At 37.6% G+C, this 17,119-nt stretch overlaps 1 protein-coding gene and 1 pseudogene across 2 annotated transcripts in view; both read right to left on the bottom strand.

The window, feature by feature from the left end:
* Positions 1 to 961: 961 nt before the first annotated feature.
* Positions 962 to 2,203, bottom strand: LOC149133235 (histone-lysine N-methyltransferase SETMAR pseudogene; annotated as a pseudogene).
* Positions 2,204 to 4,461: 2,258 nt separating this feature from the next.
* LOC106871767 (vacuolar protein sorting-associated protein 54) overlaps positions 4,462 to 17,119 on the bottom strand; it is a 484,461-nt gene continuing 471,803 nt past the window's right edge. For both annotated transcript variants that reach the window (XM_089359786.1, XM_089359787.1), the window contains one exon: positions 4,462 to 4,678. In XM_089359786.1, coding sequence (XP_089215912.1) covers positions 4,567 to 4,678 — 112 coding nt within the window. In that variant the 3' untranslated portion in view covers positions 4,462 to 4,566. The remainder of the gene's footprint in view (positions 4,679 to 17,119) is intronic.

Genomic DNA, 17,119 nt, shown 5'->3' on the forward strand with positions numbered 1-17,119 from the left:
AAAATGGACTGTATACCTGTTGTAACTTGGTAAACTGTAGTCCGATGATATTTCGGAATTAGAAGATCTGAAGAAGGAATTCTAATTCCGAAATATCATTGGACTACAGTTTACCAAGTTACAACAAGTATACAGTCCATTTTTTGTTCTATATTGCATTGTTATACCTTCCTAAACTTTTTATTCTTTACAAACAATACACAATGCTTCAAGCGAACTACAATACTCTCCTATATATATATATATATATATATATATATATATATATATATATATATACGTTTATATATTCAGTTTCCAAGATTCTTGATGTGAATTCGTGTGTCAAAACAGATATTGTTGCATTTGGGGATGGTCATGTTGCCAGTTTAGCCAGTAAAAACACACGCACTATATATTTGGTGTTCACTTGCTTCAGCTTTATTTTATAGTAATCTGTGACCTCATCAGTGGTCCTTTGCTTTCTTTTTTCTTTTTTGTGTGTCTTTCCTTACTAATGAACAACCATTTTGTATCTCTATTGTATGTGTCTGTATTTGCACATGCATATACCCCTGTGTCTATGTTTAGTATGAATATAATATAATGCAATGAATATAATATAATACACAGATAAATAAATGGAATTAAATACAAAAAAAGCAAGAATAAAGTAGATATAAACACATGAACAAAATAAAAACAAATTAAACAAATGTGTAGAAACAGGGGATACTGATAATACAGACACATTCCCACACACACACAGGGGTATACGCATGCGCAAATAGAGACACATACAATAGAGATACAAAATGGCTGAGCATTAGTAAGGAAAGACACACAAAAAAGAAAGAAGAAAGCAAAGGACCACTGATGAGGTCACAGAAGTGTGATGAAAGAACTCTGGCTGAAATACGATTAATATAAAATAAAGCTGATGCAAGTGAACACCAAATATATAGTGCGTGTGTTATTCGCTAAACTGAGAAACATGAGCATCCCCAAATGCAACAGTATATATATATGTATAAATAGGTTGTCAAGAAAGTTCTTGTGGTTTTTAACCTTTAAATTCAGATGCACGTATCTCGGCTCAAACAAAACTTTATTAATCAAAATAATCACCATCAGAATCAACACACTTTTGCCAACGTGAAGCAAGTTTATTTATGTCAGTAGCGTAAAAATGCTGTGTTCTGATGGTGATGAAGTTGTTGAAGGCATGTTTGGCATTGTCTTGGTTTTTGAAGCATTTCTCATGCAGGAAGTTGTCGAGATGCTTAAAAAAGTGGTAGTCGGTAAGCAAGAGGTCTGGTAAGTATGGTGAATGAGGCAGAGTTTCATAGCCCAATTCATTCAACTTCTGCGGGGTCAGTTGTGCGACATGTGGCTGAGCATTGTCGTAGAGAAGAATTGGTCCTTTTCTATTGACCAATGCTGGCTGCTGTTGTCGGAGTTTCTTATGCATTTCATCCATTTGCTGACAGTACTCTGCCGTAATGGTTTCACCTGGATCTAAAAAGCTGCGATGGATGAGACCAGCTGCAGACCACCAAACATGACCTTCTCTTGATACAACTTTGGCTTCAGGAAGTGTCGTGGAGCTTCATCAGCATCCAACTACTGAGCTGAGCATCGCTGGTTGTCATAAAGAATCCATTTTTCATTGTAAATCACAATCTGGTTGAGAAACAAGTTGTTCTTGTTGATAAAAGAAAGGAAGATGACACTTCAAAACGACGTTTTTTTTTTGGTTGCCGTTCAATTCATATTTTTGTTTTTCCAATCTCTTTCAAGTGGTTGGAAATTGTCGTATATGTTACATCTAATTCAGAAGCAAGCTCTTGAAGAGTTGTGAGTGGATTGGCTTTAACTAAGGCTCTTAGCTGGTCGTTGTCAACATCCAATGGCCGACCACTACGCTTATCATCTTCAGGACTCTTGTCACCGTTATGAAATTTCTTGAACCACCATTGTGCTGTATGTTCATTAGTGGTTCCTGGGCCAAATGCATCATTGATAAAGCGAGCTGTTTCAGCAGCTTTTCGGCCTAGCTTGAACTGGAATAAGAAAATTGTGCGAATTTGCTTTTTGTCCATGTTGTATTCAACGCTCCGGAAAAAATGGCAATATTATTTAAAAAGAAAAAGAGTAACACAATTAGAGAGAGCGAAAAACGGGCTTTAAAATGATATATAAAGTCAAAGTAATTTAGCGAAAATTAATTTGAAAATACATAATTTAAAACCAAAATTAAAAATTCTGCAAGAACTTTCTTGACAACCTAATATAAACAATTGCAGTGTAGGTGTTTATAAGCCATTTAAAAACACACAAAAACCGTTTTTTTGTGTGTTTTTAAATGGCTTATAAACACCTTCCATGCTGCAATTACTTTTGTTTCAGCACATGATCTCAGATCAGGTCACTTGCTATGCAAGTACATCTCCATAATATATATATATATATACATATACATAAATGTATGCATGTGTATACTATAGCCTCAGGCAGACCAAAGCTTTGTGAGTGCATTTCGTACATGGAAACTGAAAGAAGACTGTTGTATATATGTGTGTGTGTGTGTCTGTACCCCAACCATTGCTTGACAACTGATGTTGCTGTGTTTATGTACCTGTAACATAGCAGTTCGGAAAAGATATTGATAGAGTAAGTACTTGGCTTACAAAGAATAAATTTTGGGATCGACTTCTTCGACTAAAGGCTGTGCTCCAGCATGGCCGCAGTCACATGACTGAAACAAGTAAAAGAATAAAAAAGTATGCCATTTTAATCCTGCGCAACACTGGGTATCTCCGCTAGCATATCTATATATTTATACTTAAATATTTATCGTCTGAAAGCTTCACCTTTTTGTTTTCTCTCGTTTTGCATGTACACATACTTTGTATTTTATATCCAAATTATTATATTTAATATATCTAACCCATGGCAACATGGACAACAGACGTTAAATGATGATGATCTAATTTGTTTATCTGCATAATTGCCTCTATATCCACTCAACTTGATCCTTCTTATAGACATTCTTTACCCTGTGAAATTGATCCCCTGTAAAGACATATGAGTGCTACTAAGTGTCTTCTATACTGAGAACCTCTGGATTTCTTATATATATATATATATATATGTGTGTGTGTGTGTGTGTGTGTGTGTGTGTGTGTGTGTGTGTGTGTATTTTGCTTAGGCATTGCAAGACTAATAATCCAATGTAGAACTCAATATATGTTTCAGAATGAAGTGTCAGCTGAGTATAGCATGGTAATAAGAGAGATGAAAGGAATAAATGATTATCTTCTGAATTTCATTGGTTTACAGCTGTTCTCTCTAGTCTATGCATGTCCTCTGCATTCAGAGCCCATGTCTCACTACCTTGGAGTATAGTCGTTTGTACACAAGCATCATACAATCTACTGTTCATTCTGAGAGAGAGAGAGAGTCCTTTCATTGCCAACAAAGGTAGTCGCTCTCTGAACTTCCTCCATCCTATTCTTATTCTAAAAACAACATTTTCAGAGCATCCACGCCCATTGCTAATTTTGTCACCTTGGTAACAGAAACTATCTACTACCTCAAGAGAGCCTCCTGGGCATTTGAGGGAGTCTAAGTCCCGTATGCTCTGGGTGCTTATCATTCCTGCACATCTGCCACACACGGAGGTAACCTTATCTGTTAATCTATCTGTGATTCCACTGCATCTGTGATTCCACTGCAATGATATATGTGTGACCATAGCTTACACTGGGTGCAACAAATGGAATTACTACCCGCTCCTTTCCTACATATTGAGCAGGGTCATTTTACCTGATGGAAAGAGAGTCTTATCTGTCTTCTTGCTAACAACAACTTTGGTCTTAACTTTAAGGCCCTTTGATTCAAGGTTTCCATACATGAAATTTCTCTTCCAATTTAGAGAAGAAACAGTGATGCAGTCAACATAATACGAAATACTTTGATGACATTATTACTGCAAAACAGCTCCAACAATTAAAGTAATTGCAGTAGTGACTGCAAAAACAGTAGCACCAGCTCCATCTTTTAGCTCCTTGTTGTTTACTATCTAAAGCCATGAATACTCATTACTATACTATACATTAATGTAATTTTAGATACACTATGTATGAATAAAAGATGAGATGGTCATAGTGGAAACATCTTTAAACAAAGACCATTGACAAAATTGCATTAGGTACTGTAGTCCTAGTTGTACTAAATGAAAGTTGGGTTAGTCACAGAACATATTTGATCACAGGTTAGGGTTAAACAGATCAGGCATTAAACAAGAATAACTACAATTTATTAGGTAGTGTAGTCCTAGATGCCCTATGCATGAATAAAAGACAGAATGATCAGGGTTGGAACATCCTCAGTACACTATGTCTCTATAAAACAAGATGAAGATCACAGATATAGTCACAGACTTGTTAAAAATTCACAAAAATAATTAACAAAAACAAATTTAGCATAATTATTTTAATTTTACTAGATTAATCAACAAAACTTGTTAACCAAACAGTTTATTTCAATAAATGTTTGAGATAAAATTAATTAATTAAGGAGTAGTCATCTCTCATGGTTTGTGTTCCAAACTGTTTGCAAATCATTAATTATATCAGTAATTCCTTTTAATTGTTTCATGCTGTTTTCATAAAAATTTATGTCTGCATTGACCAACCTAAAACAGATGAGAAATATAGAATTAATGTTAAACACAGTAGAGCAATCATGTTCATCATGTTTTATTGCTGTGTGGTTAAGAATTTACTTCCTAAGCAAATGGTTTTGAGTTCAGTCCCATTGCATGACATCTCAATCAAGTGTCACCTAATTTAGTCCTGGGTTAACCACAGCTTTGTGAGTGGATCTTTGTGTAGTGTATGTGTATGATTGACTTGAAATCATGTGATAGTTGTAAATTAGTGCTACTATCATACAAGTATTTTTTTGTTTCCAATCTTTCATGATGTTCAACAATTAAGGAAAAATAGGTAAAGATTGGTGACAAGTAAGGCATCTGATCATAAAACATATGCTTCAGTGACTGCTATCTGACTCATGTAAACATGGAAAAATGGACATAAAATAATGATGATGATATGTATGTACATACATGCTACTGATAACAAGAGGTTATTTGAGGAAACATTATTTGAATGTGAATATTAGTTTCAGCTTGAAGGAGTATTTAAAACAAATTGCATCTCTTGGATCAAATTCATTTTAAAATCTAAAAAATTGCATCTCTTGGATCAAATTTATTTTAAAACCTAAAAAAATTAATTTTATTAAATAGAGGGAAGAAGTATTTTGTGGGCATATTATGCTGCATTGAAATCATTCAAATGCTTATGTTTAGAGTATTTGTTATCATGTGTGGTGATGATGTCTAAATGTATTGACATCAAGTGGTAGAGAAATACCTCAAAATCAGAGGTATGTTAAAATATTGAAGTGTAAACTTATGTGTATAGGGCAGGTATGAGGTGCCAGTTTTGTGTACAAATGGAGGACTGACCTGGAGAATAGTAGTTTCCAATTTGATAAGATGAACTTGAATCTAGTGAAAATTTCAGTTGGACTTGTCACCAAAGACCACACTGCTGCAGCTCAAACATGTGGATTTATGCTGCAGATTCATTGACCCTTTCGTTACTAACCCGGCCGTAGCCGGCCGAAAAATTTTTTGGTTCATAAGACTAACCCGGCTGTAGCCGGCCAAGCGTACCCGTTGTTATTTAAATGTATATTTGAACCCAAATCTCGTTAGTACATTCGTTAAAACACCTGATTTCACTTTGCAAACAGTTGAGTTATTGTCTCCCACATTGTTTGGCGTGATATTTGAACTCAGTGAATTTTGGAAGATTTTTTTCCATATTTTTTGCAGCGTTAATTTTTTTCAACTTTGAAGATGGAGAGGAGTTTCATGCTATCAAGCAGTGATTCCGAATTTGAAGGTTTTTCAACAGAAGATATGGAGATATCGAAGAAAAGAATAAATGAGCTACAAAAGCACGTGGTGAACGATAATGAATCGGATATTTCTGTATCCAAAACTGAAAGCAGCGATTCTGAAAGCAGCGACGGCGACAGCGAAGATGATTTTACACCAGAAAAAGATTTTTAGAATATTTTTATTAACAATTTTTCTGAGGAAACAGGGTCTACCCATAGTCTTTCTCAGGAAGCGAAACCTTTAGACTTCTTTTTCATGCTTGTTTGAAATGATTACTGCGGAAACAAACCGTTACGCAGAATGTAAACAAGCCGGAAAAAAAAAGATAGCTTGTGGTTTCCTGCAACTGTAGATGAAATACGGGCATTTTTTGCCATAAATATTATTATGGGTATTAGACAGTTACCCAGAATAACAAATTACTGGAGCGACCAGGAACCTTTTGGCGATGAATATATTTCCAGTATTATGAATGAGTACGATTCGTGAAGCTGAACCAATATTTACATGTGAGAGACACTAGCAGTACACCCCCCCCCCCAGTACGTGAAGAACTTTGAGACAAAAATTATGCAATAGAATTGATTAAGAACCCTTTCTTTAATTATGTTCCGAATATCACATTAATATGTTGATAAATAAAAAAGTTACAGGTGTTTAATGAGACTAGTCTAAATTCATGATTATTTTAGAATTTAATTTGAAACTCATGAGGGGTGTATTTTGGTCAGAAATATAGTAACGAAAGTGTTAAAGGTACAGTTATTTTTCAAGTAAGAAATTTTTTGTTACCTTGTCTTCAAAATCACAAAGCAAATGAATGATTTGTTGACAGGAATATCAACAAACTTCACAGTTTGTAGCTCAACACTATTCATGAAAAGTGTAGAAAGTAAACATTCACCTATCTCTACACACACATTGTTTTTGTTATTCAATTTGTTTTACAATACTGGCATAGCTAAAATGAGTATTTGTTCAAATCAATATTTAAATGATTAGTTAATCTATTTACAATATAGTTTTTTATTGTAATTATTATTACAATTACTAATAATATTAATATACTTAGTTTTTTTTTTGTTTTTGTACATACCTGCGGTGTGTGTCACACTTCAAAGGAAGAGGTAAAAAGGTTGAAGGGAGAGGTACAAAGAAAAAGAGAAATAAAAGGTGTTAAATAGAGGAGGTATGCCTGAAGTGAGTGGCAAAGTGGAAGTGAGGGGAGGGACAGAAGCAGAGGAAGTATAGTTGAAGTGAGAGGCAAAGAGGAGGAAGAGGGAGTGAGAGAGAGAGAGAGAGAGAGAGAGAGAAGGGGGGAGACTGATAGTGCTGAGAGGTAAGAGAAACATAACACATTGAATGCAGGACAGTTAGAGGCAAGGAGACATAGAGGGGGAGGGGGGAAGAGAGAGATTTAGAGAGATAGGTTGAGTGAAGGAAGGGAGTGGATAGAAAATAATAATCAAAGAGAATGGAACCATTCTCATACAGAAACCGCTGGAAAACTTTTCGTTTTCAATGATATATGATAAAGGGGTTGAGAATATGGAAATTGCAAAAAGAAATGTTGCCTATCTATATATCTATCTGTCTGTCTGACAGTTATTCTGTCTGCCTCTCTCTCCCTCTGTCTGTCTCTCTCTCCCTCTGTCTGTCTCTCTCTCCCTCTGTTTGTCTCTCTCTCAGCAAATAGCTGTGGATGTTACTGTTACTTTTCTACAGTTGAAGGGAGAAGTAAAATGTTTATCAGTATTTTCAGAGTAGACTGATGCATACATCAAAAGAAAAGTATATACATAGATCAAAAGAAATGTAGATACACACACACATTGTTAAATTAAAAGCAGGAGAGAGGAGGGACACAGAGGAAGTGAGAGAGACAGTAGATACATAGATCGAAAGAAAAGTTGATACATAGACATACTGTTAAATCAAAGACAAATAACTACAGCAAATATTGGATGTCACTTTCACTTTTCATTACCACATGAGGATAAAGTTAACTCACAAGTGGCTGGAGCAACATAAACCTTCAAGCAGTTGGGAGAAAATGAAAAAACATCCTATATAGAGGAAGGAAAATCTTTTTAGTCATTAGAGTCACTATGGGTGTTAATCCAGTCCTAACAGCAGCATCTGTGGGTCTCATAGATCTGGAGGCCAAGCCTCCAGATAAACAGTGCAGTGAGCATTATGGCTAGCCTGAAGAAACAAGATGTCGAGGTGGAGGAACTAATGGGAAAATTGTTGAATTACATCTGGAAGAAGATTTGGATGAAAAGAGTCTGCAAACGAAGAGAAATTGAAAACATGAACAAAAATTAATGAAGCCGCCAACCACGAAAAAGAATGTAGATGTACCAAGTCTACTAACAAAGGAAAAAATAGAAGAGAAAAAAGAAAAAGCAAAAAAACAGTTAGACTTCGCCACTGCGGCAGGAACAAACGGAAGAAAAATTAACTTGAGTAACATGGGAGTGACATGAAACCAAAGTGGTCCCTCCAAAGAGCATTCAAGAAGAGTGAGAGAAGACAACTTAATTTTCAAGACATATAAAATCAAGGAAAAAAAGAGTGACTATGTTGTGGAGGCTGATCAAGAGGAAGACGATTTGCAAAGGTAGAGGTCAGGATGGAGTCAGAAGAGGAAGACCGGCTCCATACAGTAGACCCATTGAGAATGGAAGAAGTGGTGCTTCTGCCCATATATATGGGTAGAAGTTAATATTATGAATATTCCCCCTGAGCTGGACCCAGAGTGGCTCGTCGCGGAAGTGACAATAGGCACGGAAGAAAAAAATCACAGTATTAGACGCTGCCGTGATGGAGCCACGCAACTGGCATGGACAAAGCATCCAGATAATCATACAAGCTGAATAAATCATGCTGGAAGAGATTACAGAAATTATCGATGTTGGTGAGACCCGTCTGGTAGTGATGGTGGAGGGTCACCAGCCTCGATGCTTCCAGTGTGGCAAGAAGGGCCACCGCAGGGCAGATTGTAAGTCCAAAGAGGCTGAGAAAAAGAAAGAAGATATGGAAAAGGAACCAGCAGAGAAAGAACCAGTGGCGTTGGCCCCCGCAAGCAACACCAATGCCAGAAGAAAAAGAAGGTGAGGAGTGGTCTCTGGTACATAACAAGAGGAAGAATGAAGCCACCCTCCCCTGAAAAAGAAAAAGCTAAAACGGAACCACGACAATATAAGACCTAGAATGCCAGAAAAGAAAAAAGAAGACGTTTGCTACATGGCGGTTCGCATCTCAACTAGAGATCTAGTAAACCACCTAGCAATGAATCACGTGGAAAAAATTGAAACAGAAAACAAAATAGAAGGTTTAGAGATTTACAAAACTAACAATAAGACGTACAAAATTTTAGCGAATGACTTTAGGAAAGGTGTTTGCTCTCCCCGGATGGACATTTCCACAAATATGTATGAGGGCCTCATCACTCCGAAGCCACGAGCCTGGGAAAAAGAAGAGGAGGTGCCCCCCACCTGCCTCCAGACACCAATTAAAAGGTAAGTCATCTCGTGGCTGTTCACGTAGGATGTTTAAATGTGCGTGGCCTGGCCTTGAGCTGGAAACAAGGGCGTTTCCTAAATGACATAAGGTCACAATGTTTAGATGTTATTGTTGCTACTGAAACTCGGTTAAAAGGGCAAAGAGATCTACTCCCACTCCTGAAAGGCTACGAGAAATTCGTTTCTCCAAGCCGTCCAGGAGGCGGGGGTGGGGTGTTGGTCCTACTTAAAAGAAACCAAGTTTCAGAGAAAAAGTTAATTTTTTCTGATCCAGAAGGTCGGCTGGTCGTTCTAGACCTGACATTCAGTTGTGGTAAGGAAATCAGGCTGGTGGCAGTTTATGCACCCAATTTGAGTCAGACTGATTATTACTGAGATTTGGAGAAGTTTCTAGGCACATCACATTCACTACTTGTGTTAGGAGACTTTAACACTATTTTCGATGTGTGGGTGGATAGTGTTGGCTCTTATTTGGATAGGAGACCTAACATTGGCTTCTGGGATCTACTAAGTCGCTTTCAGCTAGTAGATCCCTACAGACTAGAATTCTCAGATGCTCCATTGTGGACATGGTCAAATAGCAACGGATCTTCTAGATCTTACATAGATAGGATTCTTATTAGAAAACTAGATAAAGATATAGTTATGTGTCCACAATATCCTCTGGTCAGTTACAGCGACCACAAGATGGTCACTTGTAAACTGTACCCAGATAAGTTACGTAGTAAGGGATCCGGCTACTGGAAACTCAATAAGTCCCTTTTGGCGATTGAGGAGTACAGGAACCGGATTAAGTCATTAATACAGAGGGCATTGACCGGTTCCATTATTAATAACAAATGGTGGTACACTCTCAAAAGAGCCATTAAATTTGAGTCTATCAGATATAGTACAGGTTTGAGTCTATTAGATATAGTACAGGTTTAGAGGGCGTAGGAAAGAAATTGAACTAGTTAAGGCCCTAGAGAAAGCCATGAGAACTGGCGACGTATACCAGGTGAAGGTGAAGAGACTGGAGGTAAACCAGCACCTCGAAGGCAAGCACATGGGGTGTATCGTCAGAGCTAGACTTTGTGCAACAGGGAGCGAAGGAATCAAGGCTGCTGGATGGGCACGTGTTGTGGAGGCTCAACGTGGTAATGGTTCCACAATTTGATCTTTGACGAATGCGCAAGGTAAATTGATAAACGAACCTGAGGAGATGTGTCAGACTTTTCAGGAGCACTTTGCCCAGATTTTCGGGGGGAGCGATGGAACAGATAGGAGGACAGACCTTACAGACTTCCTCGCCAGGCTGCCGCGCCTCTCGGGGCAGGATGCAGAGAGCTGTGAGGGGTCGATCACACCTGAGGAAGTGATTGGGGCCATAGCTGATTGCAGCGGTGGTAAGGTGCCAGGACTCGATGGTCTACCTTACGAGCTATATAAAAGTATGCCAGACTTGTTCGGGCACATGCTGGCTAGCGTTTACACGAACTGGCAACAGAATGGGTGAATTCCCATATCTGTGCGCCGGGGAGTGGTTACGCTGCTCAGGGAGGACCTGGACAAGGGGGATGATAATTTTAGGCCCATCACTCTACTGAACGCAGAGATGAAGATTTTGGCCAAAAAGATTGACACGTGTCACGGGTGGCCTGATCAGGAAAGCACAAACCTGTGCGGTCTCTGGCAGAACCATCCAGGATAATCTTCATCTTATACGCTACACCATAGAAGGGTACAGTAATAATTCTGGCAAAGATGGAGCACTGGTCCATTTAGACCAAGCTAAAGCATTCAATAGGGTGGACCATCATTACCTGGTTTCTGTGGGTTTTGGTTTCCTCAGATGGATCATACAGTTGTGCGACAACATTGACTCAATCGTTTGGGTGAACAGCTTTCTTTCAAAGCCGTTCTATATCAAACGGTTGGTTCGCCAAGTGTGTCCACTCTCTCTGCTTTTATACGTGGTGGCCCTCGAGCTATTACTGTGAAAGCTGAGTAGCATCCCAATGAATCCAGGAGGTGGAAGATCGGTTACAGCATACGCGAACGATATCTCTATCATCATGACCAAGATGGAATACCTACAGAAAGGAGGCAAAAACCATCAAGGTTTACGAGATGGTGGCAGAAGCAAAAATTAATCAGGAAAAATCAGTCGGATTGCAACTCAGCACCTGGAGGGACAAGACGATGCCTTCGAATAGCATTGTAGGACGCTGGATGGAGGGCCTGGTTAAGTTGCTAGGAATCTGGTTTGGTCCAGATCTCCAGATAGAAAAGAACTGGTGAGAGGTATCGAGCAAATTAGCCTACTTAGTCAAGACTTGGTCTTGGCGGTGGCTATCCTTGAAAGGGAGGGAAGAGGTGGCTAATGTGTTTATCGCATCAGTCATCGTTTACCGCCTAACTATTGTTCCTTGTCCAGATTCGTGGTTGAGCAAGTTGGAGAGGCAAATCTTTCGCTTTTTGTGGAAGAACTCCACTCCACTTCTAAGACTTCTATCTGCTGTCAAAAGCCATTAAAGGGTGGGTTAGGGATGCCTTGGATGTTGATGTGCAAGCATGTGCTGAGGTTGAGGCATCTCTGGCTCTACCTGGAAGGTGAATGGGTGTGGTCTCCGCTCGCTAAACGGATGTTCCCCAGCTTTACTAGTTTTGGTGGTAGAGAAAACTGGTTTCATCAAAGATCGAGGTTGGGTACTTGGTATACGGAGGGACACAAGGCTCTCCTCCAGTTCTGCGGCTCGGGCAATGCCAGCGGTTTTGGTACCGCCGCGGCTTACTATAGTAATCTAGTAGAGGCTGGAAATGATGATGCCCTGGGAAGGGCCCAGGATCTCGATGACAATCAGTTAGACAGCTGGTTCCGAAGAACATTCGGGCCGAAGACACTGGATAACTTACAAAAGTTTTTGACTTGGCAGTGTTACCGAAGAGCCCTACCCGTTCGGGAGAAGCTCACCAGACACGGCCACCCTGGGCCGTTGGCCTGTCCAAAATGCGGGCGGGACGTGAAAACAGTCCTGCACGCTATTGTTCAGTGTCCAGGTATATCAGAAGTGTGGACTTATGCAGAACATCTGTTATCAGATGGGAGAAGAGTACAGCTGTTGTCTGGCTCAATCTTAAAAATTAACCCACCGGATTTCCTTACGGAAGAAGGTAAGAATTATTTTCTCATTGTAGTAGCAATTGTGAGAGAAGTGATGTGGAAGTCAAGAATGAAAGGTACTGTGACAGACAGCTTTGTCTCCAGCCTTGAAAGGAAGGTGGGATTGGAAAGGAAGGTGGGACTGGAAAGGAGGTGTCTGTCAGAGTATATGTTCAAAAAAAGATGGACGCATGTAGCATGGATGTTAGGAGTGAAAGGCCCTGCGCGAGCACATCGTAAGGACTACCAAAGGTGTCAGTTGAGAAGACAGGACTCTTGGGGTCAGAGCATACCTGTCTTTTTAACCCCATATTGTCTTTTATTGTATGTTATTGTCTTTTGTGTCCCATTCGTTTTCTTCTCACTTTGTCATTATAAATTTTTATATCATCCGTTGTATATGACCCCCAAATCATATTGTGTTCTTCCCTCTATGTACACCCGTATAGGCAATAAAGTAATATTTTTCGGTTGGCTGGTATGTAATTGTATAATTGTATTTCTGTATTTGTTTTTTCTGTATTGTGTGAAAACATCCTGATAAAGGGAGTGTCAGTTTTAAAAATATGAAATATATCATATTACTTGGCATATCTCTGAAACGGCATGTAAATGGAATTTTAAAAGTTTTGTATTATTTTTGTGGTATTTTAGTACATCCTTTTAATGTTTTATCATCTCAAATTTTTATTACACCAATGTATTATAACTTTTAAATCTGAAATTCACCGTGTTTTATGTATCACATCGATATTTATCTATTTATATGTATTTTTATATTTATATATTTGGAATTTTTATATCCATTTTATAAATGTAGAAGAATATATGTATATATTTGATTTTCATCCTGGTTATTAATTATGTTCTAGTTTCTGCTTGCATTGCCTCCATTAAGATTATTAAGCAGAATATAGCTCACTATAACTCCAATCTGTATTTTATTTGCGGGTATTGTTAACACTAGCAATCTCAAAATAAAGCAGTGTATTTTATATATACATGTGTATATATGTGTATATATACGTGTATATATGTAGATGTATATGTATAGATGTATATGTATAGAGGGATATATATAGATTTATATGTATATATATGTATATATGTATGTATATATATATATGTATATACATATTTATGCATATATATATGTGTGTATATATATATATATATATATGTATGTATAAGTATATATTTATGTATATAAATGTATGTATGCATGTATATATGTGTGTGTGTGTGTGTATGTATATATATATATATATATATATATATATATATATATATATATCAGACTGGCTCCTGTGCAAGTAGCATGTTAAAACACCTTTTGAGCATGGTCGTTGCCAGTACCGCCTGACTGGCCCTAGTGTCGGTGGCACGTAAAAGCACCCACTACACTCTCGGAGTGGTTGGCGTTAGGAAGGGCATCCAGCTGTAGAAACTCTATCAGATCAGATTGGAGCCTGGTGTAGCCATCTGGTTCACCAGTCCTCAGTCAAATCGTCCAACCCATGCTAGTATGGAAAGTGGACGTTAAACGATGTTGATGATGATATATATATATCAGCATGGCCACAGCTTTCAACTGAAACTGTATATAATATATATATATATATATATACATCTATCTCTCTGTGTGTGTATATATATATATATATATACATCTATCTCTGTGTGTGTGTATATATATATATATATATATATATATATATATATATATATCTGTATATATAAAAGGCAGGATGTGTGTGTACACGTGAATGTAATTTATGCACGTCCACAAATTAGCACGCATGTCGCTCCAATTTTAGGAGGACATTCATCATGACCCTATCTGCATTTTCGTCAACTTTTTCTCTCAGAAGCACCTGCGTATAGATGTAAAAATCGATTTTCAACCATAACTTTTATCAATTTTGAAGTTTGCTAACATGGCGAAGTGAAAGTGTGTGTATGCGCATGAAGGTGAGAGAGAAATTGTGTGTTGATGTATGTGTGTGTGTGTCAGAAGGGGAGTGAGGGAGAAATAGAGATTGTTTGTCAGCGTCTAACAAAAACAGTAAAGAAAAAGTGGGAGAGGGAGACAGAAAGCGTCTAACGAAAGAAAAGGTAGATGTTTAGTAAGGAAGACAGAGTAAGTGTAAAATGTAAAATGCTTTTTTCCCCTTAAACATGAGATATAGTTTCAAATATAAGATGTTTTTCAAAGACACTATATTTTATAATGAGATTATATACTTTTTCACACAACGATTAAAATATATTTATTTAAAATCTTTTATTTATTTTAAATTGTTCATTTTTCTCCCCTCTCTCACTCTCACACACATACTACTTTGGGAGTGAAAGAGTTTTGTTTATATTTCACGCCGAAGAAAAAAGTTTATAGACAATCCATTTATTTAACAACAATGAAACAAAGAGGTATGTAACAATTTGTCAGTGAATTACACAATATAAATGGGTAAAATTTCCAAGGCTTCCACCACACCACAACCCATTTTTCGGACTACAAAAAGGGTTTTATAGCATATTAACAGACCAGGATAGTTGATCCCACGCAAAAAATCTGATTTTTTTTCTTTCTTAGTGAAAATCGTGCGAGTGTTATCTAAAAATTTGGCTGGAGTTTTTCATGGTAAATTTGAGATTTAAAAAAGATTTGGATCCTTCTGATTTGGCTGACACCATTTGTTTTCTAATGAAACACTTTCAAACTTGGGACACTGGTATATTGTGTCATATAAAACATCTTTTACTCTTAGTGTTGTTGAGAAAAGTTTATATTTTAAAAGTTATTTCGTGTTAAAGTTGTCGTATTTCGGTAATTTAAACCAATCACTAACGTCTATTGAGGTGAAAACAATTACCGCTGTGGATTGTCAACAACACGTTGTAATGGGATCTTTTCCCTTGAATAAAATTAGTGCCGTTGTTTGTCAACAACAACTATTGGCGATACTGTTATTTATAACATTGTTTGTGCGTTTGTACTGGTTTTAGCTTTAGCGTTTTAGGGTTAGGGTTAGGGTTAGGGGATCCTTCTCATTTGGCAGACACCATTTTTTAGAGTTAGGGTTAGGGTTATGAGTATTTTTGCCAAATTTGGTGAAAATCTGTTCAATACACCGCCACAAATTTTTCACGAAATTTGGGAAAAATACTCATAACCCTAACTCTAAAACCCGAATCCTAACCCTAAAGCTAAAACCAGTACAAACGCACGAATGATGTCATAAATAACAGTACCGCCGATAGTTGTTGTTGACAAACAACGGCACTAATTTTATTCAAAGGAAAAAATCCCATTACACCGCCACAACATGTTGTTGACAATCCACAGCAGTAATTCTTTTCACCTCAATAGACGTCAGTGATTGGTTGAAATTACCGAAATACAACAACTTTTAAGATGAAATAACTTCGAATATAAAAATTTTTCTCGGTTCTATAAGACAAAATATACAAGTATACGAAGTTTTAAAGTGTTTCAGTAGAAAACACTAAATAAAAACTAAATAAAAAATGGTGACCGCCAAATCAGAAAGATCCAAAAATTTTCATCCATATTCTTAATCTCCGCATTTTCCCCCATACATTGAAAAATAGATGGTGAAAAGATCAATGTGTGGGGGAAGTGAAATTCCGAGGATTTCAGCACACCCCAACCGGTTTTTCTGACCACAAAAATGGTTTTGTAGTATATTAGCAGACCAGGTTAGTTGATTCCACACAAAAAATCCGATATATTTTTTTCCTAGTGAAAATCGTGCGAGTGTTATCTAAAGATTTAGCTGGAATTTTTCATGGTAAATTTGAGATTTAAAAACATGTTTTACATATTCTCCAACAACAATGTTCACTCGGCTGATAGCAGTGATTGGCTAAGTTGCTCATAGAGTTAACCTAGAAGGGACATGCCCCTTATTTTTTGGTTAAGGCTGTTGGTAAGTTTTCCTAAGTTACTACAATCCAGATCCCCGATGCAAACCTTCAGATCAACCTTCTCCTATGCAGAACTCTAATGCAACTTTAAAAAAAGCAGTCAACGAGTGGAAATAACTAATAATCTAATTCCTTATGGGATTTCCCAATCAAATTGCCAGCAAACCATTTTCAGCTAAACCAATTTCAACGGATTTCGCTCATATCTGATGTCGATGTTACTTATTTTGGTTTAGAATAAAGCACTTGATCACTTAATAATCCTAGCTTAATCCGGGCAAATATACATCTCTTCTATCTCATTCCAGGGTGAAAAACTAGAGGTAGTCGATAGCTTCCGCTATCTGGGCGACCAAGTTAGTAGTGGGGGTGGGTGCGCTGAAAGTGTAGCTGCTAGAATAAGAATAGCCTGGGCAAAGTTTAGAGAGCTCTTACCCCTGCTGGCGACAAAGGGACTCTCACTCAGAGTAAAAGGCAGACTGTATGACGCATGCGTACGAACAACCATGCTACATGGCAGTGAAACATGGGCTGTAACTG

The sequence above is a fragment of the Octopus bimaculoides genome, chromosome 11 (assembly GCF_046866305.1).
Source record: "Octopus bimaculoides isolate indiv1 chromosome 11, ASM4686630v1, whole genome shotgun sequence".
In the NCBI taxonomy this organism is placed as follows: Eukaryota; Metazoa; Mollusca; class Cephalopoda; order Octopoda; family Octopodidae; genus Octopus; species Octopus bimaculoides.